We start from the raw sequence: 26,911 nt of genomic DNA, 5'->3' as shown, positions 1-26,911 counted from the left end.
TGGTGATTGTTTGGGAAGGTCAGAAACTTCATTTTCAGTTCAGTTCTTTAATTTATCCTGCGGGAAGGGGGCACTCAGCTGTAGGAAGTGTTTCAGAGAGGCAGTTGTTTAGCACCCCAAGGTGCAGAATGTAGTTGCCCACCACTGGGCCCTGGATCGAAGCCCAGTGGCGTGGGTGGACCCAGGCTCCCCTTCCAACACCTGAAGGTGGGACAACATTGGAGTCCCCTTGGCAGAGAATCCAGCTGGGGAAGACCCTGAATACACAGGGGTCCAGATGGAGAAAGTCCTGAAGCCCCCCTGGGCACCAAAAGGCTTCTCCATTATTGGGCTTTCCTTATGTTTACCCTGAAAGGGGTGGACTAGAATGTGAGCCCTAAAGAAGTGACCGAACCCACAGGCTGGTATTGCAGAAGAAAGAAGGACTACCAACCACAGCCCTGCCTGACCACTAGGTGGCACTGCCAGTGGGGGGTCATCTTCCACAATTGCCCACTTCATTTTATGTGGATTCTTGCAACGTGTTAACCCCTTAGGTTTAACAGTCTGTCCAACCTTGTATTTAGTTGTGACACTCTGGTTACCTTTTCCAGAACTGAAGAAGAGCTCTGTGATGCTTGAAAGCTTCTCTTCCACAAACAGAAGCTGGTCCAATAAAAGATATTACGTCACACACCTTATCTGTTGTATTAGTCTGGCAAATTCAGCAAAGGTTTGCTTGTATATTCTTATCTGCTCTGCACTTCTGGATTTGATTTGTTTTAGTAAGTGTGGTTAGCTAAATAGAGAATTAATTTAGCTGTAAGAACGTGTTTGAACTTTAGACAAATATAGCTACAATTATGGTAACAGCAGAGCGCATACTATTATTGTATCTCCCTTTGATAGATTCAGATTTCAATGTCAAGTGGTTGACAATGGGATCTCATTGTAATTTGCAATGTATTGATGTAGATTATCATTTGTACATGGCTGAATATTGTAGGAAAATGGGAAGAAACTAACTTTTATAAGCTTTTAAATTGGAGTGGTACGGTGGGGGTGAACTGCAGCGGATGTGCCATGTTTTCTTTCCTGTCTGAAGCTAGAAGAGACTTCCTGTGCTTGAAGTGCAAGTTTGATGGTAGTGCTGGAGGAGAAGATTCTTGGATTGGAAGAAAAAATAGAGCTGAGGAGGAGAGGAGCTGAGGAATTCCTGGGCATCCAGGCTAAGGAATCACCAGTATTTCTGGTTCAAAGAAGAAAGGCGCTCAAGAATTTGGAGAAAGAGGAATTCAGAGAGGAGACCTAGCAGTTCGTAACCACCAAAGGCAAGAGGTTACGGTGGCAATCTGCCTGGCTGGAGATAGATGAGGAGGGGCAGGCTTTGGCTACCAGAGAGAAGAGGACCAGGGGGAACTCCACACAGCTAGAAGTTTCCCATCAATACCAGGTCCTCTGTGTGGAAACTCTGGAAGATACCTACCAAGTATCAGCTGGTCCAAGGGAATGGAGATATGTAGGGGACACATCTGTGAATGGCAGCTTGGCCCAACCTGTAAGAAAATCACGCTTGTCCACAAACGATTCTCCAAATGTCCAAGGAAGACAGATGATCCTTTTTGGGGATTCAGTACTCAGTAGAATCAAAACAACATTCTGCAAGAGATAGATGGACAACGGGGCAATGTGCTGCCTTCCTGGAGCCAAGACATGAGACATCACTCTGATTGAATAGGCTTTTGAAATCAACAGGAAAGGCTCTGTTGGTAATGATTCATATTAGCACTAATGACACTGCATTACCAGATATCTCCCAGATAGTAGATTACTTCGGGGAATTCTGAAGCATGCTGAGGAAGAAGTATGTCCAAGCAATCTCCTCTGAGATCTTTCCTGTCCCACAAGTAAAGGAAGACAGAAAGCAGAAGATTCTGGACATGCAGCATTGACTAGGTAAGTGATTTAGGGTGGAAGGTTTCGCTTTTGTGAAACACTGGTCCACCTTCTATGGGGAGAGAGGGCGGTGTCAGTTGGATGGCTTCCATCTTCATAGAAGGGGTACTAATTGTCTTGGGGGCAGACTGGCTAGAGTAGGCAGGAGGTAAAAAGAGGGACGATATGAGTACACCATTAGCATAAAATTGAGCTGTTGAGAACACAAAATTAATCAAGGAACCAATGGACACAAAGAAGAAATTCTTTAATTTCCTATACACCAATGCTAGGCGCTTGGGTAATAAACAAGAAATTGGAATTGCTCATTTATGAGCATAAATTTCATCTAGTTGGCATTACTTAAACCTGGTGGGATGATTCTCATTATCAGAAAGTTAAAACCAATGATTATAACCTATTTAAGAAGGATCAAGTGCACAAAATGGGACGAGAATTAGCACTGTATGCTAAAAATGGCATTACATGTTTCTGAGTCACTGCTAACTCATAAGAAAATGATTGTGAATGCTTATGGATCAATGTCCTAACAGATAATGCACAAGATGGGCTATTAGTTGCTGTCTGCTACAGACCGCCAAATCACACTAGGGAACAAGATGACTGATTCTTTGTGCACCTATCTATAATGTGAAGGAAAACATCTGTGTGATCAGGGGAAGATTCAATCTAAGTGACAAATGCTTGAGTTCTCATGCTGCCAATACTAAAACATGCTTGGAATTACTAAGTACACCTCTACCCTGATATAATGCGGTCCAATATAACGCGAATTCGGATATAACGCTGTAAAGCAGCACTCCGGGGAGACAGGCTGCTTTACCTCGTTATATCCGAATTCGTGTTACCGCAAGTGGTTCTTCTGTGCCCCCCCCTTACTTGCTGTGGCCCACTCCCACCCCAGCTCACCTCCGCTCTGCCTCCTCCCACGAGCGTGCTGCCGCTCCGCTTCTCCCCCCTCCCTCCCTCTCAGGCTTGCCATGCCAAACAGCTGATTCACGGCAAGCCTTGGAGGGAGAGAGGGAAGGTGGGGAAGTGGAGTGCTGGTGGCATGCTCAGGGGAGGAGGCGGAGCGGAGGTGAGCTGGGGCAGGAGGGGGTGCGGGGAGGGCCGCAGCAAGTAACCGGGGTGGGCGCAGAGGAACCGCTCCCTGCCCCAGCTCACCTCCACTCCACCTCCTCCCCTGAGCATGCCGCCGCCACTCTGCTTCTCCCACCGCCTCCCTTCCTTTCAGGCTTCCCATGCCAAACAGCTGATTGGCGCGGCAAGCCTGGAAGGGAGGGAGGCGGGGAGAAGCGGAGCAGCGGTGGCTATACTATAAGATGGTAAAATTTTTTGGTTCCCGAGGACTGCGTTATATCGGGGCAGAGGTGTATTATAGATGACAATTTCCTAACTCATAAAATGTTGCATCCCAGCATGGGGGACTCCTATATTAGACTATGTCTTGACAGATAAAGAGCAATGAGGAACTGATCTAAAACTAAAAATGAATGGTAACTTAAGTAACCGTGAGCATGACTTGATCACATTTTAATGTGAAAACAGATTAAAATCCAGACCAGTGTTATATATAATTGCTGCTTTAAAAAATGTCAGTTACACAAAACTAAAAACAATTATGAGCCAGATTAGCTTGGAGGAAGAATTTCATTAGAAACATATGAATGCTAACTGGGAGTTATTTAAGAACACTTCACTGGATGTCCAAAAAGCCATAATACCACAGTTGAGGAAGAAGCTCCTATTGGTTAACAACTGACCTGGTTTAAAGGGGAGATGAGAGCAGCTATAAAAATTAGTATAAAATAAATGGAAGAAAGGGGAAGTTGATAGTAGTGAATATGAGTACTTGTGGCACCTCAGAGACTAACCAATTTATTTGAGCATAAGCTTTCGTGAGCTACACTGAATGCATCCGATGAAGTGAGCTGTAACTCACGAAAGCTTATGCTCAAATAAATTGGTTAGTCTCTAAGGTGCCACAAGTACTCCTTTTCTTTTTGCGAATACAGACTAACACGGCTGTTACTCTGAAACCAGTAGTGAATATAAATCAGAAGCTAGAAATTTTAGAAGATTGATAAAGGAAGCAAAGGGACACAAGGAAAAATCTATGGCCACCAAAGTTAAAGACATTAAGAAACAACTATATTGGAAACAAAAATAATCTTAATAGTATTGGTCCATTACTATTGAGTTGAAAATGGTAGAATTATCACTAATAAGGCAGAAAAGGTAGACGTGTTCAGTGGAAGAGCTGGAAATCAAACCCAGGACACCTGACTCCCGGGGTGTGCTACTCTTAACTACTGGATGCTGCCTCCTACTTTTTGAATTCGAATTTTATTTCCCACTGGGAATCACCATTTGTCTTACCTGTTTTCTAAATTCCTGCAGCAGCTGCTTAACATAAGGTGAGCATCATTCGGAAAACATTCAGAGTTCACCCCCAGTCAGTTTCTTCAATGGGTAGCACAACAATTTTGAATCAGTATCCCAGGCTGAGACATCCTTGTAACAAAAAAGTTCCTTCATATTGTTCAACATGATCATATGCTGCTCTCATGTGCAATGTAATAGCACAAGATAAATCTACCAACGAGGAATGTACTCAGATTTATTGCTACTGGTAGAGATAACTATATTTATATTTTAAATATCATTCGACAAATAACAGAAAGCATATTTGACACCTTGACTCACTTGTTCCCAGCAAATAGCATATTTTAAGATACAGTTGTTAGTTTTAATTTTTAAACAATATGCCTCAATCACTCTCAAAGGTACAAGTCCACTGTCCACGCACTTATGGAAAAATCCTATAGAATTTTTAAAGCAACCTATACATTTCTGTAGGAGGTATATCATTCTCTATTCTGTTCTAGAAGATGGTTTTAAAATTCTTTAGAAAAGATCTAATACTTTTTATGGGGTTTTACACTCATTTCTAGAGAAACCTATTTAATTAATATCTATAAAACCCTACAGGGAATCATGCCTAATACATTACATAGGACTGTTCTTTAACAGTGATAAGAATCCATTTGTGAGTCCTGAAGACCATTTGCCTTCCTGATACTTCCCTTTACATTCTGATTCTGCTGTACTGTACCTGAATCTGCACTACTGAAGTCAGTGGGCGTCATTCTGATTTCCTTTACCCCCACAATAAATCAGGAACAACCCCACTGAGTTCAGTGGAAAAACCATGGGAGTGAGATCAAAATCAGGTGATACAGGAGTTACTTTGATAAGAGCAGAACTGAATTCTACAGAACAAATTGGAGTACTGTATAAAAATGTAGGTTTTTTTTCCTATACCAGGTATGCACCAATCTGTGTCTCACTTGATGTTCAGGGATTGCTGTGAGGATTATTTACCTGTAATTAACTTTTAAAAATTGGAATTTAATGTTACTCCCCTTATGAAAGCTTAAAAATGCTGCAGCTCTCAGGAAAGTTGTTGGTATTTCAATATTTATGGGAAAAACAGTACAATTTTAGATCCCAATGCAGCATTTTGTTCCATGTCGGTGGACCCCTACCCCTGCATAGAACTCCAGTGAAGTCCTTCTGTGCAGTACGAGGTGCAGAATTGGGGATACAGATGCGAATACAATTCATTGAATGTCCATCAGGGAGAACATTTCCTGCCAGTTGATGCCAGGCTGGCTTGAAGAGGTACATCTTACTGGGCCCATAACTGAATCAGTGATTAACTGTCAGGAAATGCTGGAGGCCATTTTTGTTGTTATAAACCATGGAAATATAAAAATGTCAACGAAAAAAGCAATTACTATTTTATGTGCTGAAAGTTAAACTGTGTGGCTGCATGTTGTTATGGATACAGTCTTCTGTTTGAAATCTTTTCTAAGAAATTACAGATCAGTGTCTTATTAACAGAAAATCACGACTTACATTCTGTTCGTTTTATGATAGTAATTGTGCTATCTTTGTCTATGCACAAGGCTAGAATGATTTGTTATATACTTTAAAACATGTAAATGCTAGTCTTTTGTCATTAACAATTAAAGAAAGAATCATATGTCCAGCTTCCTTTTCTTTGATAAATGTAAGTAAAGCTGGCCAAACTTTTTCGGTGAAATAATAAAATTCACCCCAAAATGAAGTTTTAGAATGAATGAAACTATTCACGAATTGAAATTGAATTAAGCAAATAATTCATCCAAGAAAAATGAAACAGGTTTTTTTTTTTTCAAAAATGCTAAAATGGTTCATTTTGACATTGCCTAAATGAAACATTTGGACATTTCATTTCAAAAGGTTTTTCAATGAAATATCAGTTCAAATTGACCTGAACAAAATTGGGTGGGGGAGTGTTTGTTTCAGTAAGAAGAACCAGAAAAATTCAGTTTCTGTTCAAAATGAATGATTTTTTTCTGGATATTCTGGTTTGTCCACCAAACTGAAAAAATCAGTTATTTGCTCAGCTTTAACCTGAAGATCCAAATCCTCAACTCTGCTGAGCAGTCGAGATTTGACTTTTTATCTTGAGCTAACCACAGTGGATCTTATCCTGCTCTCTCTTTGACTAGGTTTATACCAATGAAACACCACTGTTTCATCAGTGTAGTTTGGCCTGATTACACTGGTGTAAATAAATGGAAAATTTGGCCTTGGTAGTCAAATTCTGCCCTCATTTACATTCTTGCAATCCACTCAGTAGAATTTTGTGAGTCAAATCTGACCCTACAAGTTTTTATAATGGGGATAATGATACTTGCCTCCTTTGTAAAGCATGTTGAGATCTGTTCATGAAAAAGCACTATGTTAGAGCATGGTATTATTATTTATGCATAGAAGTGTTCATTAATTGTACTTGAATACAGTGTGGCTTTCCAGAGAGTATGGAGTGTAGAGTATGTGATTAGTTTGTAAATGGACACATTTCAGCCACTAAGAATGCAGTATGGAAATAAATTGGAGAACAGGCCAAGAAGAGACAGGGAGGAAGTAAGAAAGGGGGGAAGGGCCTCTTACCTTTAATCAGCCTTGCAAATATTTCATGACAGTTTAGCAGCCCAAGAATAAAATCTTACTCATCCATCTTGATGAGAAAGCTAATGATATTCTTACCAGTCTATCAACAAAAAATATACACCTGGAGCAGAATTTTGCAATATGCTGCTCTTTTGTCATCATCATGCCATTCGACAATACCATAATCATAACACTTCAGAATAAACTATTTGTAGGGTGAAAGGAAGAAAAGAAGAAAGAATAGGAAAAGGACTGAGGTAGGAAATATAAGTGGGTGAGTAGAGGGGGAACCTTCATCTCCACCAGCCTATAAAATTTTCATAGATACAAGCTAGAATAACAATTTTTTTAAATCTCATGCAAATCTAGTGGTAGTGAATATATAGTGCTCTAGATCCTGTAATAAATCCAGACCCTGTGAATCTGAAAATCTCAGCATGTGAATATTTATTATAATAATTTATTTATGTAACACAGCAATGCATTAGGTATTTTACAAACATGAAAGTGGACAAGCTCCCTGCCTTTAAGGAAGGTGTATTCAGAACTGAAAATTTTCATGATGATGAGAGGGGAAATAAAAAAGAATGTCAGAAATCACTTGTAGGTTGTTGTTGTTTTTTCCAGAGCATAAGTACAAATCATTCAGAGATACATAAAATGAATTTGTGAGAGTATTGAAACAGCTCTAGTCATAGCACATTTGATTATATTTAGAACAGATGGAGATACTCATTGCACTTTCCCATAAGTGATTTTAGTGTGACCCACTGAGACAATGTGAACTCGACTCATGGGGGACCTTTTGCTTTCTGTCACATTCCAGTGATTTAGTAATTACTTTTGGTCTGCAAAATCCAAACCTGAACCCTTAAGATAGAAGATATATGTGAACAGCACAATAATTCACCTCATATGTTCACATATATCTCACATTACTTATGTACATGCTTGTCTCCCAAATAAAATAATCTCTTTCAGTGACAAGGTAAATACAGTAATATACTTTTAACAGTCCAATTGCTTCAGTATAACTTCTAAAATAGTTTGGGGGCATATATTGGGCCCTATATTATGGTACAGTACATACAGCTTAATCTGTTTTGAAAGACATGACTTATTATCAAGTGTGATTTATCACTGAGAAATGTCCTGGCATGAGATATAATGCCTGTTAATTTCAGTTATGTAAGGAGTGGCATTCCATACCCAGTTGTGATAATGAAAATCAACATTAGAATACAAAGTCATTATTTCCATCAGTGACAGGCATGCTTGCAGACATGGAAATGACTCATTGTAAGGACTATAGATGCCTTTCTTTTAAAATTCATTTCATATGCCCCTTTGCCTTAGTTATTAAGACTGATTTGTCAGTTATATGAAGATGCTTTATCTCTTTCAGTAGTACTGTCTGGAGTTATTAATTAAGTGTCCTAGTTTGATGCTGTACTTTTCAGGTCACTGTGATGTGTCATTGAAACAGACCCATTAAGATGAGTGATGTGTGTTGTAATTTCATTAGTGTCATCAATAATGTATTACACTTTCCTTTTAGTAGTCTCTCTGTGTTTTGTGTGGGTCAGGCTGACTATATGAATTATATTTTTAAGATCAAAATAATTAAACATGAAGGAAGATATTTAAACGATTAGGCAACAGGGTGGAATTAATGTTGTTTTAAAAGTGTAGGCTACAAAAATGATTTCAGTTACAGAATGTTTTAGTGATTGAATTACATAGAGTAAACGTAGGTGTCTTGGGTATGGTTCTATGTATAGCAATTGGATATCAATATTAATGCATGCAAGTGAAATGAGTAGGTATTTTTCAAAGCAGTTGTAATTTTTAATTAAAACACTTTTTACTGACTGGAAAATACATGAAAATTCAAAAACTGAGAAACATTATAGCCATTTTTTCATTTGATGAAACTTGGAGATACAAAAATGAAATACTATTTGCTGACTCTTTGTAAAGGATTTATAAAGAGAGAATTCGTTATATGCAGCAAAAAACAGGTGGTATGGTTTGCAATGCAGAGATAAGTAATTGGAAAATATAAGATCCTGGTGAGAATCCATAGAAGAATTTTTTTAAAGATACTTCTAATGTTACTTGTTATGCTTTTAAAGTATTGTCATAAATCACAAAAAGCTTCCACCATACTGTGCAATAGATCAACTGTTCCTAAATTATATTATTATTGCAGAAGTTAAGATCTTCTTTTATATGATGATGAAAGCTCTCCTGTCTCTTACATTCACCAGGCAACTAAAAATGCCTCATTATGTGTTGATTTGTACTCCGGTCAGTTAAGAGTATTTGTCTTAAATATAGGGCTCTCAAGCAATTAAAAAAACTAATTGTGATTAATTGCACTGTTAAACAATAATAGAATACCATTTATTTAAATATTTTTGGGGTGTTTTCTACATTTTCAAATATATTGATTTCAATTACAACACAGAGTGTTGTACAGTGCTCACTTTATATTTATTTTTATTACAAATATTTGCACTGTAAAAAACAAAAGAAAGAGTATATTTCAATTCACCTAATACAAATACTGTAGTGCAATCTCTTTATCATGAAAGTTGAACTTACAAATGTAGAATTATGTACAGAAAATAACTGCATTCAAAAATAAAACAATGTAAAACTTTACAACGTACAAATCCACTCAGTCCGACTTCTGCCAATTGCTCAGACAAACAAGTTTGGTTACAATTTGCAGGAGATAATGCTGCACACGTCTTGTTTACAGTGTCACCTGAAGTGAGAAAGGTGTTTGCATGGCATTGTTGTAGCTGGCATCACAAGATATTTACGTGCCAGATGCGCTAAAGATTCATATGTCCCTTCATGCTTCAGCCACCATTCCAGAGGACATGCCTCCTTACTGGTGACGGGTTCTGCTTGATAACGATCCAAAGCAGAGCAGACTGGCACATGTTCATTTTCATCCTCTGAGTCAGATGCCACCAGCAGAAGGTTGATTTTCTTTTTTGATGGTTCGGGTTCTGTAGTTTCCGCTTTGGAGTGTTGCTCCTTTAAGACATCTAAAAGCATACTCCACACTTCATCCCTCTCAGATTTTGGAAGGCACTTCAGATTCTTAAACCTTGGGTCAAGTGCTATAGCTATTCTTAGCAATCTCACATTGGTACCTTCTTTGCATTTTGTCAAATCTGCTGTGAAAGTATTCTTAAAACGAACATGTGCTGGGTCATCATCTGAGATTGCTATAACATGAAATATATGGCAGAATGTGGGTAAAACAGAACAGGAGACATACAAGTCTCCACCAAGGAGTTCAATCACAAATTTAATTAACGCATTATTTTTTTAACAAGCATCATCAGCATGGAAGCATGTCCTCTGGATTGGTGTCCGAAGCATGAAGGGGCATATGAATGTTTAGTATATCTGGCACGTAAATACTTTGAAATGCCAGCTACAAAAGTGCCATGCGAATGCCTGTTCTTACTTTCAGGTGACATTGTAAATAAGAAGCAGTCAGCACTATCTCCCGTAAATGAAAACAAACTTGATTATCTTAGCAATTGGCTGAACAAGAAGTAGGACTGAGGGGACTTGTAGGCTCTAAAGTTTTGCATTGTTTTGTTTTTGAGTGCAGTTATGTAACAAAAAAGAATCTACATTTGTAAGTTACACTTTCACGATAAAGAGATTGCACTACAGTACTTGTATGAGGTGAATTGAAAAATACTATTTCTTTTGTTTATCATTTTTATAGTGCACATTTTGTAATTAAAAATAATGATATAAAGTGATCACTGTACACTTTGCATTCTGTGTTGTAATAGAAATCAATATATTTGAAAATGTAGAAAAACATCTAAAATATTTAATAAATTTCAATTGGTATTCTATTGTTTAACAGTGTGATTAATCGTAATTAATTTTTTTAATCACAGTTAATTTTTTTGAGTTAATCGCATGAGTTAACTGTGATTAATCAACAGCCCTACTTAAATAGTAGCCTGTAACCAATCTGCCATTGGAATCACTGCAGCAGAGTGAAAATATGTTAAGATCCCAGTAGATGTTCATAAAGATAAACAATCTGTTTTATTCATGTGGCTTGTTTACAGTAAATTTTAATACTCGAGGTGGGTGTGGTAAAGATAGGTCCCTATATGCCTCAAAAATGTACTTTCTAATTGACCTCAAAATCTTGCCATCTTTAGGTTGCCATCTCTTCTCTGTGGGCCAGATCCGTGGCTGATGTAAATTTTCATAGCTCCATTGACTTCAGTTGACATATAAAGATTTACACAAGTTGAAGATCTGGTCCTATAGCTTTATCTAGGTACCTAAATCCAGATTACAGGGCCAAAGCTTTTAGGTACTTAGGATGAACTCCTGGCTCTACCGAAGTCGATGAGAACTCCCATTGACTTCAACAGTTTAAAATTTATCCCTTAATGCCATCATTATGTTTCATTGCTCGGCATAATTTAACCTTTTTTTTAAAAAAGCCATTGTTGAAATAATTTTAAATTATCAGTGTTATTTTCCTCTATTTCATGTGAAGGATGCTTTAGTGGGGAGAGAGCGTACAGTGAGCTTCTTCTTCCCACCTCACAGGGTGCCAGACAGGACTGCAACATACCCATCAAGAAGGAAGGTGACTGGCTTCTGTGCTGGCCAGTGCCCACAGGGTTGTGTGGCTTGATGGTTTGAGAGTATGACCAGGCATTCAGTCTCCCCAGTATGTATGCTGTAGTATGTTGTGAACATTACATGAGGGGGGCATGCACATATCCTCTGAAAGAACTTGATCCTACTCCCTTTGAAGTCAATGCAGAAGCCTTGACTTCAGGGCAAGTAGGATCAAGCCCTCAAGGAGTAGTAAGATATGCTACATAACTCATTCTCCTGTGACTTCCCTGAGGGCATGACTGCTCTGGGACCCAGTGCAAGGCTGTCAGTGCTCCCTCAACTCACCTTTAAAAAAAACCCACCTCTCTGGCTATCAGCATGCACTGATTTCACTCATTATACTACACAGTAGTCCTGTGACTACATGCAGCATAATCCAGTCACCTTGGAATTTATGGTACATCCTTTTCACATGTAACAGAAGCATGTTAAACAGATCTTTGAAGTGGGCACTGCACAGTTTTACTTATGCCGTTTCCCCTTCCCCCCCACCCCTCCCACACACATGTTGATAATGATTATTTTTTGGGTGTAGCACTCAAAATATGCTAGGTGCTGTCCTGTTGGAGGATACCAAGATTATCAGGTTTCTGAGGGGTAGCCATGTTAGTCTGTATCAGCAAAAACAACGAGGAGTCCTTGTGGCACCTTAGAGACTAACAAATGTATTTGGGCATAAGCTTTCATGGGCTAGAACCAACTTCATCAGATGCATGGAGTGGAAAATACAGTAGTGGGTTCTAGCCCATGAAAGCTTATGCCCAGATAAATTTGTTAGTCTCTAAGGTGCCACAAGGACTCCTCATTGTTTTTACAAAGATTATAATTCCTACGGTACCATGCTAATTATTGCATGGGTATATAATACTCCCTGTAAGAGCAAATGAATTAGAAATAGGTAAGGCTAGTAAGAAATACATTTTAAAAGATCTGAGATGTTTCATGTACTTGGAAAATGTCACTCTTTATTTATATCATTTTGTTACACACTGCTATACACAAAACACTACTGAACAGAAGTGGCTGTTCTGAGTTGCCATTTATCCTGCCACTTCATTACCACTCCCTCTTGTAGACTGGTAATTAGAAGACTCTGATAGTAATCTGCAAAAGATACGCTTTTGTAGTCTTCTGTCTTCCAGGTCAGTATCCATGGGAATTTTATTACTAATTTGGAGTTGCCATTGGGCCTGTCTTGTAATTAAGTTACTAATGTAGTGTCTCAGCTGTCCTGCTTTCTTTGTTACTTGTTTTCATGTTCATGCTATGGGATTTCTTCCTCCCTGTGTTTTTCTGGATAAAGTCCTGCATAGAATCACTTACGGCCTTTTTATCTGAAACTTTACACACTTTGGTTTTCAATCAAAGGAGCCACTAGGGTAGAGTTTTGTGATATTTACATGATTATGTAATTGGTATAATAATTACTGCATTTACTACTGCATTTAGATAACATTTATAGCCTGCTTTTAAAGACCTACAGAAGTCTCATGAAAACCACTGAACAGCTTTAATTTCAGTCTGCAATACCTTACACAGACAAAGTTCCCAAAGAAATCTGGTAGTAGGTTTGCCTGCAATAGCAACTTCAGGATTGGATTCTGTATAAATAATTCTGCTCATCTTTTATGTTGTCTGTATTTCTCTTTGGTTATTTTTTTTTTTGATTCCTAAGGATGTTGCCTGAAAACACAAGTTTTTGTTTTTTAAGAGTTTTGCTGTTCCTTTTAGTGTATTCTCCGACTTAAGTCTACGATACTAAAGATGGTTGTACTGGTGATGATGTCACAGAAGACTACGGGTGAAATAATGTTCCTGTTTTATAGTTAGTGAGAGTTTTGCCATTGTCTTCAGTGTGACCAGGATTTCCCCCTACTGTGACATTGAAGTGGGAAATAAGCAATAGGAGCAGAAAGGAAAGAAAATATTTCATTCATATATAGGCTCCCCAGTAATAACTAAAATCTTTTAAAAGGGGGAATAAACGCAATCCCGCTGCGAACGTGAGATACTTCAAGAGAGGTGTTATGGGCCTAAGCGTGTGAGTTCAATTGAATCCTGAATAACTGAGTGGGCAAGGAAGAGTTTGGGTGTTCTTCCAGAGGATCTGTAAATGTTTTTAGTGTACATGCACCTAAAGCGATGGACAGGTGCACTTTCAAAAAACCAGAATAAATATGCACTCATCTTTTCAGTGTGCTGCAGGCTAGGTTTGCTGTAGATAATATGTATCATTTGTAAAGCGTAGATGGTACTTGGAAGGATCCTTGATGATTTTTGATGAAGTAATTGTTTTCATCTGTCTGAGTAAAGTGTTTACCATTTTCCATTGTTCTCTTTTAGAAACATTCTTTTCAGGCTGGATGAAAAGATGAGCCAATTTTCAGTACTGTTAGAGGCACTGGAACACTGCAAGCTACGTCAGTCAAATGAGACCCTTCAAGCAGCTTTGTCAAAGGTGCTGAACAGCATCAATTCAGCTCAGGTTTACTTCAAAGCAGGACTTGATGTGTTTGAGACTGCCTTTGCTGGAAAGAAATGAGAAAACTCTCAGCATTCTAAGAAGTTTGTTTACAATTCACTAAGCAAAAGTTCAAGTCGGACCAGAATTTCATTGAGATTGAAAGTTTTTTCAACTTTTTTTTTCCAATCGGTGTTTAAAGGTACTACCATGTGTGTTCGAATAACTATAAAACAGTCTTTTGCACTGTTCATGGTATATCCCAAATGTCTCTTTGAGAATGTGTAAAAACATACTAAGAGAGGAATAACACTCAAGATTTGATTTTTAGAAGGAAATCTGCTGTATTTTTGTATGTAAAATATATTTTTATGACTAAGGGCTCAGTCTTGCAAAGTGCTGAACACCTCCTGCAAAATGCGAAGGGCCTGATTTTCAGAGGTGAGGAACACCCACTGCTGTAAGTATATTAGAGCTGTGAATGCTCAGAAAAATATTGACTGCAGTACCCTAAAATTCATTGGTTCACCCTTAAGTCCTCCAGTACCCAGATTTGTTACAGCTCCTCAACAAACTCATCTTTGTTCTTTCCCCTTTATGTCTGGGGAGAGGAAGTTGAAGGATGTGGGTTCATTCTATTGGTGTTCAGGGCATGCAGGACAAAGGAGGAGGCACTCGATACCTTGCAGGTAGAGTCCAACATTTTGAGACAATCCTTACTCCTGGGGATGATGCATATAGTGTGAATGTTGCTTAGGTTCTGGGAGAGTTAAGAACCTTTGATTATCCTGTTTCTGCACCGGAAAAGGAGAATTTTAATTTCAATAAAAAGTGCTTGGTTGTTTTTTTTAATATGAACAATTCAGATGATTCAGAAAGATTTGAATTAGTCGACGGAGTTGACCAAAAACATTTTGAATGTTTATGAAATGAAGTGCCTAATCTTATAGAACTAGGTGTGGTACTACCCTGGTTAACAAAACTGTCAACCTTTATAATGGCATCCACTTTACGGCCCCCCTTCACTCCCAGAGTGGTATAAAGGGACCTTAGCGTAAATGAGAATCAAACCCCAAGAATCCTAGGGAAGTTCTTAAGATATAGGGCTTGATTGTTTCATTGGCAGAACCCAGGCTGTGGATTCACAGCAGTGCAATCATAGTACTGCAAGCCACCCACAATTCCCACCCCTCCAGAGAACCTAGAATAGCCAGCACAACCCAAATAGATTAAGCATATCTCTCATCTGAAACATAAAGCAGTATTCCCCTAATGGAATCCCTGTCTGAGAGAAACAGTAATACTTCTACCACTGCATAGCATGGAATTATTGATGGGTGAAGCAGGTGCAGTTTGTACCTCCCTGTGCTCCTGGGGTGAATGTGAGTGCACACAGGACAACTGGAATGCAAGTCATTTAATTTTGCAAAACAGGTGACTGATAGGGCTAAAGTTTACTGGGCCTTAGGGCTTTAAATCCATAGATTATTATAACTCCATGCAATAAAATTTAGAGCGTGTAGAGAAACAGGTTTAACAATGAAGAGCGTGGAATTAGAGCTGCAGGAAAAAATGATCAGACGTCACTGGGACTTCCAGACTGGAAAAGTCGTTGCTGTCTGGGATCCTAAATAGTTTATTGTTGCCTCAAATTTGCCCTTGAAAATAAAAAGGAGGCTTTTCAATTTCTAATGGAAACAGCCACATTTCTGTTTGAATGGAGAAAAATTTCACCTGGGAAAAATTGCAAAATTTCTCCAAAGGGTGCAATTTTGTGTCAGTGCTGTTTAACAAGAGCATGTTCCCAAAGTGAAAACAGGGAGTTTATTACAACTCTGAGTCTTTATTTCTCCACATATTGTACTTCATAAATATACTTCTATAGCTGCAATGATTTGATACAGAGTGCATGCAACTTTGCTTTTGTCACATTTCATCATACACTATTAACACAGGAAAGTGTTTACTCTCTACCTTTCAGCTGACACTAGGTGGAGGGAGCTGTCTGCTGGAGGGCAGGTGAGCAATTTGACTTTCCAAACCTACTCTAAAGAGATGGCATGGCACCATTTTCTTCTGCCATAGCACTTCTTCTCGCTCATCGTGTTTCCAATAGCACCCATCACCGTGGTTCCTAACCAGTCGGAATTGCTTCATATGAACTGTGTGTTCTGTATTTCCCAACAATATTTAACAATTTATTGTATGCACTAGATTTGTATTGTATTTCCTGAGGAGACGTAATCTCCCAGCTGTGAGGTTAGCGCTTGGGTTACTGATCTCCAGGGGCTTAATCCTTATCCCAGTGAAGTCAGTGGTAAAGCACTTATTGACTTCAGTGGTACAGAATCAGGCTCCAATAAAGGGGCCTAAAATATAGACCAACACCTGTTGGCAAGGGTCTAAAATGTAAAATTCCCCAATCTCCCTTTAAACTAATCTGTGTCATTTCCAATATTGTATCAACTGAGATTTTTTGACAATACTGTGTCATTTGTTACAACTGCATCATTCCTGATTAACTTGCCTTTTCCCCTTCCTCCAGTAATGTTAGACCATAACCAGTTTTAAAATCACAGACCGTGAAGTATTCTACTGCAAATAACACCATTATAGTATATGCAGGGGTGAAAGTAACTTAAAGGATTTACCGGCACTCTGCAGTTCGGAGCAGGGGGCGGGGCCTCAACTGGAAGGGGCCTGGCCTCAACCAGAAGAGGCGGGGCCTTTAGAGCCCCGGGCCCTTTAAATCAAGATTTAAACAGCCCCGGTCTCTCACTGCAGTAGTGGTGGCTGGGAGCCCCGGACCTTTTAAATCGCTGCCAAAGCTACCATCTGCAGAGGCAGCTGGGAGCCCCATGCCCTTTAAATTGCCGCCTGGGGAAGCCGGTCCGGTACGGCACACCGGCTCTTGCTGGTACCTATATGTCTACCTAGAGATGATCCCCTGCACCTGCAGCGGCATAGGCTTGATGGGATACTAGACTCTAACTTGTCTGATTTTAGAGGTGTAAGTCGGTGCTCACAGATAATTTTTGAACCATTTTACCTTTGAAAAGGTACTGCGGGTCATGTCCTGCCATTGGTTTTACATGTAGTCTGGTAGATTCAGGGAATTGATAGCAAGATAAAGCCGTAAATATCCAGTGAATTTCTAATGTAGAATCTTTCTCTCGGCCACTTTTTCCACATCAGGTAGGAAAAGGTGTGTGTAAATTGTAATAGTTTACTCAAACTAAATTCCTTTTGGTATTGCCTTGAAATAAATGTAATGCCCTTTTTAAAATGCGGTGTTTGCAAACTCCTTGAAGGATACTGAAAAAATCTGTTATCTTTTCATGAGCATCGATTGCCAAACCCAGCATAACAAATACATTAATTGCTAGAGAGCCATAATCACCAGGACCAGAAATCCTAAGGCTTGCAATATTTGTGTGGTGAAGCAGTTGATAATAAAAGGCTAACATGATTTTATTAGTGCATATTTTTGTGAGTCCATAAAGAACTAAAATATAATCAAATCAGAGAAATAACAAGGACATTGAAGCTGGAATTTCAGCACTAACTTCACAGTGGGCAGTGAATTGCTTTTATCACCCAAGAAAAACAAGGCCTTTTTGCTGTATAGTATACACAAATAAACATATGACTTGTATAGTGCCTTCATTTTTCAAGTATTGTGCAAATACTGATTTCTATACATGGTACCCTCCCCACCCACATAGATTGAGGTGATACCCATGTGATAAATTCCAGAATGAATTTACCTTACACTTGACTGCTTCACCTGTCCTCTTCCCATTATCACAGCTTCTAGGACTTGTTCTAGGGAGCTGTACAAAGCAATGCATGGGGAACAAATCAGTCTCTCAGTTAACTACATTTTTTCCCTTAGGAGTAGTTCTTCCATATCTTTTTTTACCCATTTTAATCATTATTATTGCATGCATTCAAAGAATGCCCATCATTATAATATTAATTTATCATTCATTTTATAGGGAATTTGGTGTGAAAAGTCTCAGCTTAACTGTCTGGGATTCCAAAGCCATTATTTGTTGGACAAAGAAATATGACTTGCAAGCCCATTAGCTCAAGCTGTAAAGACTCATGTTTTTGTCTCTGGAGATCCCCTTTTCAATCCCTGCCCATAAGCAAGAAGTTGGTCATCACACATACTGTCTAAGAGATGGATATAGAGAAACCAGGATTCACTAGGAAATCTAGAGAAGGGTATAAACTTATAGGGAAAAATACATGGAAATAGTTAAATATCATAAACTACATATTTTCTTCCAGACAGTAAGAGATCGATGAAATTCCATGGCCTGTGTTATGCAGGAGGGCAGACTAGATGATCATAATATGGTACCTTCTGGTCTTAAAATCTGTGATTCATTTTAGAGAGAGAGCACTAAGTTTGGGCTTAGGCACATTTTCAAGGGATCAGATTTCAGAGTAACAGCCGTGTTAGTCTGTATTCGCAAAAGGAAAAGGAGTACTTGTGGCACCTTAGAGACTAACCAATTTATTTGAGCATGAGCTTTCGTGAGCTACAGCTCACTCTCTCACGAAAGCTCATGCTCAAATAAATTGGTTAGTCTCTAAGGTGCCACAAGTCCTCCTTTTCTATTTTCAAGGGAGTAATTACAAGAGATGGGTCCATGCTCAAAGCCTTGTATTATGGGCTATCATTCTTTTAGCTAAGGATAACTGGAAGTGACTACCTCTAAAATATGTTAGTGTCACTCTTTCAAGAACCAGTTATGTGGGGTGGAAGAAGTTAAGTTCCTTTAACTCTCAGTGGGACTTCAGGGTACTCAGTAGATCTCAGGATCAGACCTTAACTTGGACAGGTGGTTGCCTGAGTGGCATTCACTTTGCTCTGAAGGCACATTCTTTCCAGCACTGCACTACTAGTGCCTGCCAGTTTCGGAGTGGAAAGCAAAATCCAGTTTCAGATATCTGGGGTCTGATTTTGCAGCATACTTAGCATATAGCACTTTGTATGTTTAAAGCACAGCTTCATTGACTTCAGGTGCTTCTATAAGTGCTCAGTACTTCTGCAAGCCAGACTCCAGGGTCTCAAGTCAGGCACCCAGAAAATTAGGACAGTAAGTGGCCACCTGTGAAAAGTTTGGTTGCAATGATTTGCCCAGAAAAGAAACCAGAAAGAAACTTTGTGTCAGAGGCAGGGATAAAATCCAGTTTCTCCAGGACAGGATCCAACTACTTTAACAATGAGACCATCCTTTTTCTCCTCACGATCCCTGTCTTATTCACTATACACCTTCCAAAACTAATGAAGTGTAAGGTTCCTACAAACAGCAGCCTCCTTCACTACCCAGCCCTGATTCATCCCCAGAGCTTGTTCATTGTATGCACTGTATGAGGCAGGAGTCCTATGGAAAAACAATATGTTATTGTGTAATTAAAGACTGTTACATAATGCATATGCACAAGGGGTAACAAGTTTTCATAGGAAACTTTAATTCTGGCATTTCCTAAATTTGAGTGATTGACTTTGCAGCCTTAATGTTCTTTTAACATCAAACTTTTGTGTGTTATTTCCTAAGGCTTTCAAATAGCAAAAGCAAAAAAGCAAATTCCATCATGTTGCATCATAATGATACCCATTTGGCTGATCAACATGTTTGAAGCATTTAGATCCATAGCACAGACCTCTGCCACGTGGGGGGTAGCAAGTTGTAATAGTAGGTTGTCCTCCTCTCTTTTGGACCAGGACTAGAGGGAGATGAGACCACACACTTTGCCAGGGTGTTACAGATATTTGCTGACAACAGGTGGAACTCAGGAAACTTGGATTCCATTCCAAGATCTGGAGGAAAGTGTGGTTTAGTGAGCATGGACTCTTCTCTCCAATCCCCCCAAGCTTGATCCTTTTTCCCTTGTTCTTGTCTCAGTCCTGTCTCTTCCCCACCCTGGTGTCCTCATCCCAGTGCTACTCTCCTCACTTAGCCAGTCCCAGTTTCCACTCCTCAGGCTTCTTAGCCCAATTCCAGTGTTCCCTCTCTGTTCCCAGTCCCATTGTTCTTGTCTAGCCTTTCCCATCCCCTCTAGCTCCTTGCCCCAGTCTTCTTGACTAGCCAGTCTCAGCTCCTGCTTTCCAGGCCCCTCATCTAATCTCCCTTCCCTCTGTTGCCCATGTTCCTTTTCCCCACTGGCTCCAAGTCCCAGTCTCCCTCTCCAGGCTTCTCATCCAATCTTAGTGTCCCCCACCCTGGAGTCCCTGGCTCCTTGTCTTTCCTTAGTCAGTCCCAATTCTCCTCCATCATCCTGGCTCCTCCTCAAATCTGTCTCCCCTTCTCCTCACCTCCTTCCTTCTGGCTCACTGGATTTCAGTTCATCTCCTTGCTTCACTAGTCCTAGTCTCTCCCCATGCTCCTTGTCTGTTCCCAGTATCTAGCCCCAGGCTCCTGGTACCAATCTACTCCCTGTGTCCCTCCACAGGTTTTGGTCTATTCCCCTCTGCATTCAGATTGGGCAGATTCCTCCTCGATACTGCCTGGGGCCAGCAGAGAGGGCATTGAGAGCAAAGGGTCCTGCTATCAGATCAGGGTCTTGGTCCCAACATGACCAGGGCAGCCCAGAGCTATCCACAATTGCAGGGAAAGTCCTGCTCAGCGCCAGGCAGAGCATGCCCAGTGCAGATGGAATCTGTGAGGTTTTTAATCTGTTAAAATGTAGGACATCTCTTTTGAGCATGTGCAAACTCTGATTTTTTTAAAGGCTTATAACTTGGCCAAATTTGGGCAGATTTTCATAGGGACGGCAAAAGGCCCACCTCTGACACAAAGGACACTCCTCTGCCAAATTTCAACTCCCTGAGGGTGCTATAGCTTCTCACGTTGTCAAAACATTGTGAAAATAGGCAAAACAATATATTTTTCCCTAGCCTTATTCTCAGAAATGACTGAACCATTTTCACTGAACATTTCCGGCAGTAGTAATAGTTCTAATTAATAATACTCAGACTGAGGGAAAAACCCAGCCTGGACATTTTCAGCCCAAATGGGAAAAAATTGGCAAAGTTATACGCAATTGAAAACAGGGTCATTTAATGGCAAGTGTTGGGAACACAATAATAGGTGGTGCTGCCAGCCCCACCTAGCACAATAGTTTTGGGTGCTCATGCAGGGTTACAAGATGTCATTACTTCATCAGCATAATATGTTATTTCAGTGTGTCTCGTTAAGTATTCACCTCATGGGACTAAATCATACAGAAGGCTCCCATATGTTAGTCCGCAAAGTGGGTGGGCATAATCAAGTGTAATGGTGACAGAAGCTGGTTTAACGATAACGTTTTCCAAAACATTTTGCAAGGACTATTAGATATTTATATTCTGCGTAATTCCTTGTGTCCCTCAACATATGATAATAAAGGCAGGACCAACTTTATAAAAGTTTGCAGGAACCTTTCGTGTTCGTTGGTCAGTACTGCATAAAGCACAGGACAGAGTATAAGTGTATGTAGTGTATGTATATGTGATATACTGTAATCTGGTACAATCATGATGCTTATTAAAAATTTTGGAATGTATTAATGTAAATCCTTTGTTCTAGGAAATACACAGGCCTGGAATCAGAACAGAGGCTTAATTTAAGAAACCTAGTTAGAACACAGATATTGAACAGAATATTTTTTTCATGTGTAAGTACAGTTTCATGCTTATTCAGCTATCTATTCATTTGGTAAAAAAGAATTTTGTTTAAGCTACTTTTCACTGTCGTTTTTCCCCAACAAGGCTTTTAAAAATGAAGTAAGCGCCTGTTCTTTGGGGTTTTTTTAAGTCCTTGCTGCCTTTAATATTTTTAAATGATGCCACACAATCGTTGAGAAGCTTATCTTGCTTTATAATGGTGTTAAGGCCTCTTTATCTGATCATTATTGTGCATTATTTATAGGCAGAACTCAGGGCTGGTCTTCACTACAGAGAGATCAATGCTGCTGCAATCGATGCAGCTGGGTTCAATTTAGCCGGTCGAGTGAAGACCCGCTAAATTGATGGCAGAGCACTCTCAGGTCAACCCCGGTACTCCACCTTTCCGAGAAGAGCAAGGGAAGTTGATGGGAGAGCGTCTCCCATTGACGCAGCATAGTGAAGACACCGGGATAAGTCGACCTAAACTATGTCGACTCTGGCTATGTTATTTACGTAGCTGGAGTAGCATAACTTAGGTTGACTTACCCCCGTAATGAAGACAAGCCCTCAGAATTAAAGTGGTATTGTTTTGAAGCAGTCTCTTGGGACAGAGATACTTTACAGATTCACTAGCATACTTAATGTAACACACTTAGGTGGCTTTTACTATGTCTTTATTATGGAGTCACTATAGGTATCCAAGGCCTGGTCTACACGAGAGGGGGGATCGATCTAAGTTATGCAACTTCAGCTACATGAATAACGTAGCTGAAGTTGACGTACTTAGATCTACTTACTTAGTTGACGTACTTAGATCAACATACTTAGATTGTCTTCAACATGGTGAGTCGACTGCTGCTGCTCCCCGTCGACTCCACCTGCGCGTCTCACAGCAGTGGAGTACAGGAGTCGATGGGAGAGTGCTCGGGGGGGTCGATTTATTGCGTCTAGGCTAGATGCGATAAATCGACCCTCGCTGGATCGATCGCTCGGTGGGTAGTGTAAACATACCCCTTGATGACGTTCTGAGGCACTAGCCTGAGAGAGCTGAATGTGGTGGTGTAATCAGATTCCAAAGACCTAGTCAGTCTACCCCATTTGGAGTGAGCTGTGGGAAGGACTCCTAGGGTTTGAGCAGTTCGTTCAGCTTTTATTCTACATTCTTTAAGAGCACCTCCCCAATGCAACCTTCAAAATATTGGCACTGGGAACATAATCTATTTACTGGTGCAAAAAGCTCCCTGACTGTTGATTGTGAGATTGTTTTTTGGTCCCCTAGCATTGATTTTTTTTTGAAAAAAGATAGCTCTGGGGACTAGAGAAAATCATAAGGTCCCTCTGCCAGGGATTGTGTAGATGTTTTCTTTCCTATGTTTATTTCTGTCCACAATTCATGTTTATACTACATTTTCAGTTTGTGATGCATTCTTAGTTAGAATTTTTATCCATCCAATTCAACTAAGGCCATATGAAAAGCTTATACAGTGCTACACTGCTCAAAGCAGTATTATTTGACAGGAAATCAGGCATGACTGGAACGTTGACAGACATTGGGCCATATCCTCAGCTACAGTATTTAGAAAGTTGGTTTAATTGGCCAGCTGGGAATTCTGCCAGCGTGCATAGGGGTTTAGAGATTTCATAGAGAACTCCTGTGACTTCCCCCTTCTCCAGGCCCCTTGTATCCATGTCAAATTGGCGGGATGGTTCAGAGCTCCCAATGTGCTCCTCTGATTCCCAGTTAGCATAACTTTGTAGGCTTGATCAGCTGATATAGAATAGAGCAGTCTTGAGGCCGCTTTTCAGCCCCACCCAGAACGTTAAGGCACCAGTCTTTTCCAGTACTTACTAGAATGTTCTGCCTTGTGGCAATCTGGTATTATGTATGCACTATTTGTGGCTTTTCGTACATTCAGCTGGACTGTTTTTTTCCCCTATCTGCCCTCACTTCCCAGCCTCAGCATCTAAATTTTTTTTTCCATTCTATGAATCCACTAGAGGGGAATTAAGGAGATGCTTAATATTTCACATTTAAATCAGATGAGATAAAGACAAAAGCTCTTTGTTTTCCATCTGCAGTCTACGGAAGTTAGTGGGCAACATACTGTTATCATGTATATTATGATTTGATATGCTAAGAGAAATGGAAAATGAATGTAATTCCTCATCCAATGACAGCAGAAAGAATTCAGGGAACACTTTACACTCAAATATTTTAACCATTTGTGCACAAGAGAGACCAAGAATGAAGTGAAGAAGTATGAGCAGCTATTTTCTTTTGGAAAATTCTGTTGTTTTGCTTCAGTAAAGGATTTTAATATTGTATTCATACCTATGCATTCTATACCTCTGAGCCCTGGTACACTGCTGTGTCGCATGGGGATTAGTCCTAGTGCTGTCATCAATGCTAATGTTCAGAACACTAGTTCATACTGAGACTGTGTCCCACGACTTCCTATGGGATTTATCTGATCAGATGCAATATGCAAATATTTCCACATTTTATAAAATGCTACAAAAAGCATCTGTCAAATTGCATCATCAATGAACAGCTTTGGCTCAGAATAGGAGAAACACAGTGAATGTATGCCTCTCTCATTCCGTCTCCTTCTAACTTTCCAAATAGTAAAATAGAGTTAACATACAAAATATGCTCACCTACAGTAAATGATAGCTAGTCAATTCAGAAGAAGATTAAATAACCAGGATTTTGACCATGCAGTAATACAGACTTGATATAGTGATTCCAGGGAACCAATAAATCTCATACTGTGTGGTAATGTGCAATGAAAAGTTGATTTTTATAATACATTAAAGGGCACAGAGGGGAGGTATAACAGCTTCTTTCTGGAAAATAGTTTACTTTGTATGAATTTGTACTTTTATAACACAGTATAATAAAAAGATAACATTGACTATTAATGTAGGTAGATTCTACATACTTGGATTAAGAAGCACATATTACCTGTTTTGTACCATTGCTGTAATTTTTACATCATATATCAGTGTTGAGAAAGAAAGACACTGAAATGGAATGCAGTGATAGACATGACGTGAAAGTGGTTGTAATTGTGAATTAGTCTTTATTTTTTCCTGAATTATATTTTTTTATAGATTAAACTGGAACATGAAGATATGAATCTAATATACATTGCACTGAATTATATGGAATTCTTTTCATTTGCTTTGATTTTTGTTGGCTTTGTCAATGAATTGTACCATATGCCTCTCAAACTGCTGGTTCAATAACATGGATCCCAGGGCCCTAAAATATGGTAGAACCTGGGATGCAATGGCTAATGTCACTCGGGACATCAATAGACATTCCAAACCATTTAAAAATGTTTATTACAATTTACAGACAGGTACATTCCAATCATCCAAATGTTCCAGGAACTGATGGTCAGAGATCCAACACATTCGATAATTGGAATTTCAGATAAAGGACATTATCTTCTATGTGGATTTCAGACTCTGGATGGCCAAGATTTCCAAAAATAGCTAACGATTTTGGGTTCACTTCTTGGGTACCAGATTTGAGACACTTAGAGGGAGCCTAATTTGCAGAAAATGCTGAACATCTACTCTGAAAACTCTTTTCAGCATGTCTCGAGTAGTCACACCTTCCGTTTGAAAATCTTGACCATGGTATCTAAATTTCAGAGCATCTGAAATCCAGCTAGTTAGGGTTTGTATTACAAATGTCCTAAAATTACAAAGAAGTGCTTACTCTCTCAGGAAAACAGGAGTTGCCTACTCTGCCTGTAAGATTTATGGAGTGTTTGGATGAAGCTGCAGAGTTTTCCCACGCTCATGAAGCACTCGAGAGGTGTAATGAATTGTTCTCATTGTAAAATGAATGTGTATTTCCAAATTTATGTTTTTTCCACACTATGTTGTTTTATTCCCAAAGTGCTTTCCTTTTCTCTGGATTAAAAATAATAATAAAAATGATTTGTGGTTATTTTTGAATGATGGACAGAACGTGGAGAGAAATAACTCACTGTTTTGGTACAAAGAAGAGCTCTGCCAAGGATGAAGGCCAAGGCTATAACAGGGTTCAAAAAAGAACTAAATTGGTCCATGGAAGATAGGTTCATCAATGGCTATTAGCCAGGATGGGCACTGATGCAAAACCATGCACTGAAATGCCCTAAAATTCTCATCTGGCTTATGTTGACCAAGGAATGGTTGCATTAGTCCACTTCTAAACAGGAGAAATTAATATTTCATTGCCTCTTCAGTTTCTCTTATGTCCTTAAAAAGCCATCTGGGAACACTCTGGTGAATAATACAATATTACCTTTGGCACTAAACCTCTGATAGACTCTACTTAAAATTATTCCCTACCCAAATAGAGCAATGGAACTCAGCAAATAAAATGGAGACAATATTCAAAATAGTCCTTTTCTCCTAATTATCAAACTTCTCTCTCTCGAGGTAGCTGCTCAAATTGTATGATGCATAATGAGCATTTGGTTTTGGCCACAAGTTTAAGCTTGAACCAATGACCCATTTCCTGTGAAAAGTTGTCTTTAGATAGTATTGTGTCATGAACACAAAAGTCACTTGCACATCGAGGAGGTGATACAATATCTGAAGTCCTGAACCTGCAGTCATATTTGTATGTGGTTGGTAACTGGAGCTGCGTGAATATCTGATTGGAAAAAAAGTCTTTGGGGTCGATCTGAAACAATTTTTTTTCAAATTTTTCAGCAAACCATGAGTGTTGAAAAAAATTGTTTCAGATTATATTAAATGTTTTGTTCCATTTTTAAAGGGTTTTTTAAACTATTTTTAACCTCTTTTTTTTTTTAGTAGAATTGATATTCAAAGCAAAGAAGTTATTTTGAATTGAAAAGCTGAAATGCTTGGTTTAGAAAATGTTGAACCATGTTTACCTTTTTAAATTTTTTTTTTAATTCCTCAACTGAAGCAATTGGGCAAACACAAATTTATGAAAAGTTTCGGTTGAACGCAAATCTGCAATTTTTAGCAAAACATTTTCACGCAGCTCTATTGGTAACACAAACTTTTAAACACATTCAGCTTTTTGTCACAGTCCTAAACCGTTAGCTGTGTTTTAGGTAACCAATTCAAGCTGAGTATGTGAAATTTTTTAGTTATCAATTTAAAGGGCTGTTTCGCTCTGGCATCTA

General features: G+C 39.3%; 1 protein-coding gene across 4 annotated transcripts in view; it reads left to right on the top strand.

The window, feature by feature from the left end:
- Nucleotides 1-18,480, top strand: part of NAALADL2 (N-acetylated alpha-linked acidic dipeptidase like 2) — a 920,300-nt gene extending 901,820 nt beyond the window's left edge. For 3 of the 4 annotated variants that reach the window (XM_073359348.2, XM_073359349.2, XM_073359350.2), the window contains one exon: nucleotides 13,972-18,480. In XM_073359348.2, the coding sequence (XP_073215449.2) occupies nucleotides 13,972-14,170 (199 nt within the window). In that variant the 3' untranslated portion in view covers nucleotides 14,171-18,480. The remainder of the gene's footprint in view (nucleotides 1-13,971) is intronic. The other variant, XM_078854359.1, reaches the window with a different exon arrangement.
- Nucleotides 18,481-26,911: the final 8,431 nt, after the last annotated feature.

The sequence above is a fragment of the Lepidochelys kempii genome, chromosome 9 (assembly GCF_965140285.1).
Source record: "Lepidochelys kempii isolate rLepKem1 chromosome 9, rLepKem1.hap1, whole genome shotgun sequence".
Classification (NCBI taxonomy): Eukaryota; Metazoa; Chordata; order Testudines; family Cheloniidae; genus Lepidochelys; species Lepidochelys kempii.
The sequence above is the reverse complement of the archived record's forward strand: the minus strand, read 5'-3'. Positions and strand labels throughout refer to the sequence as shown.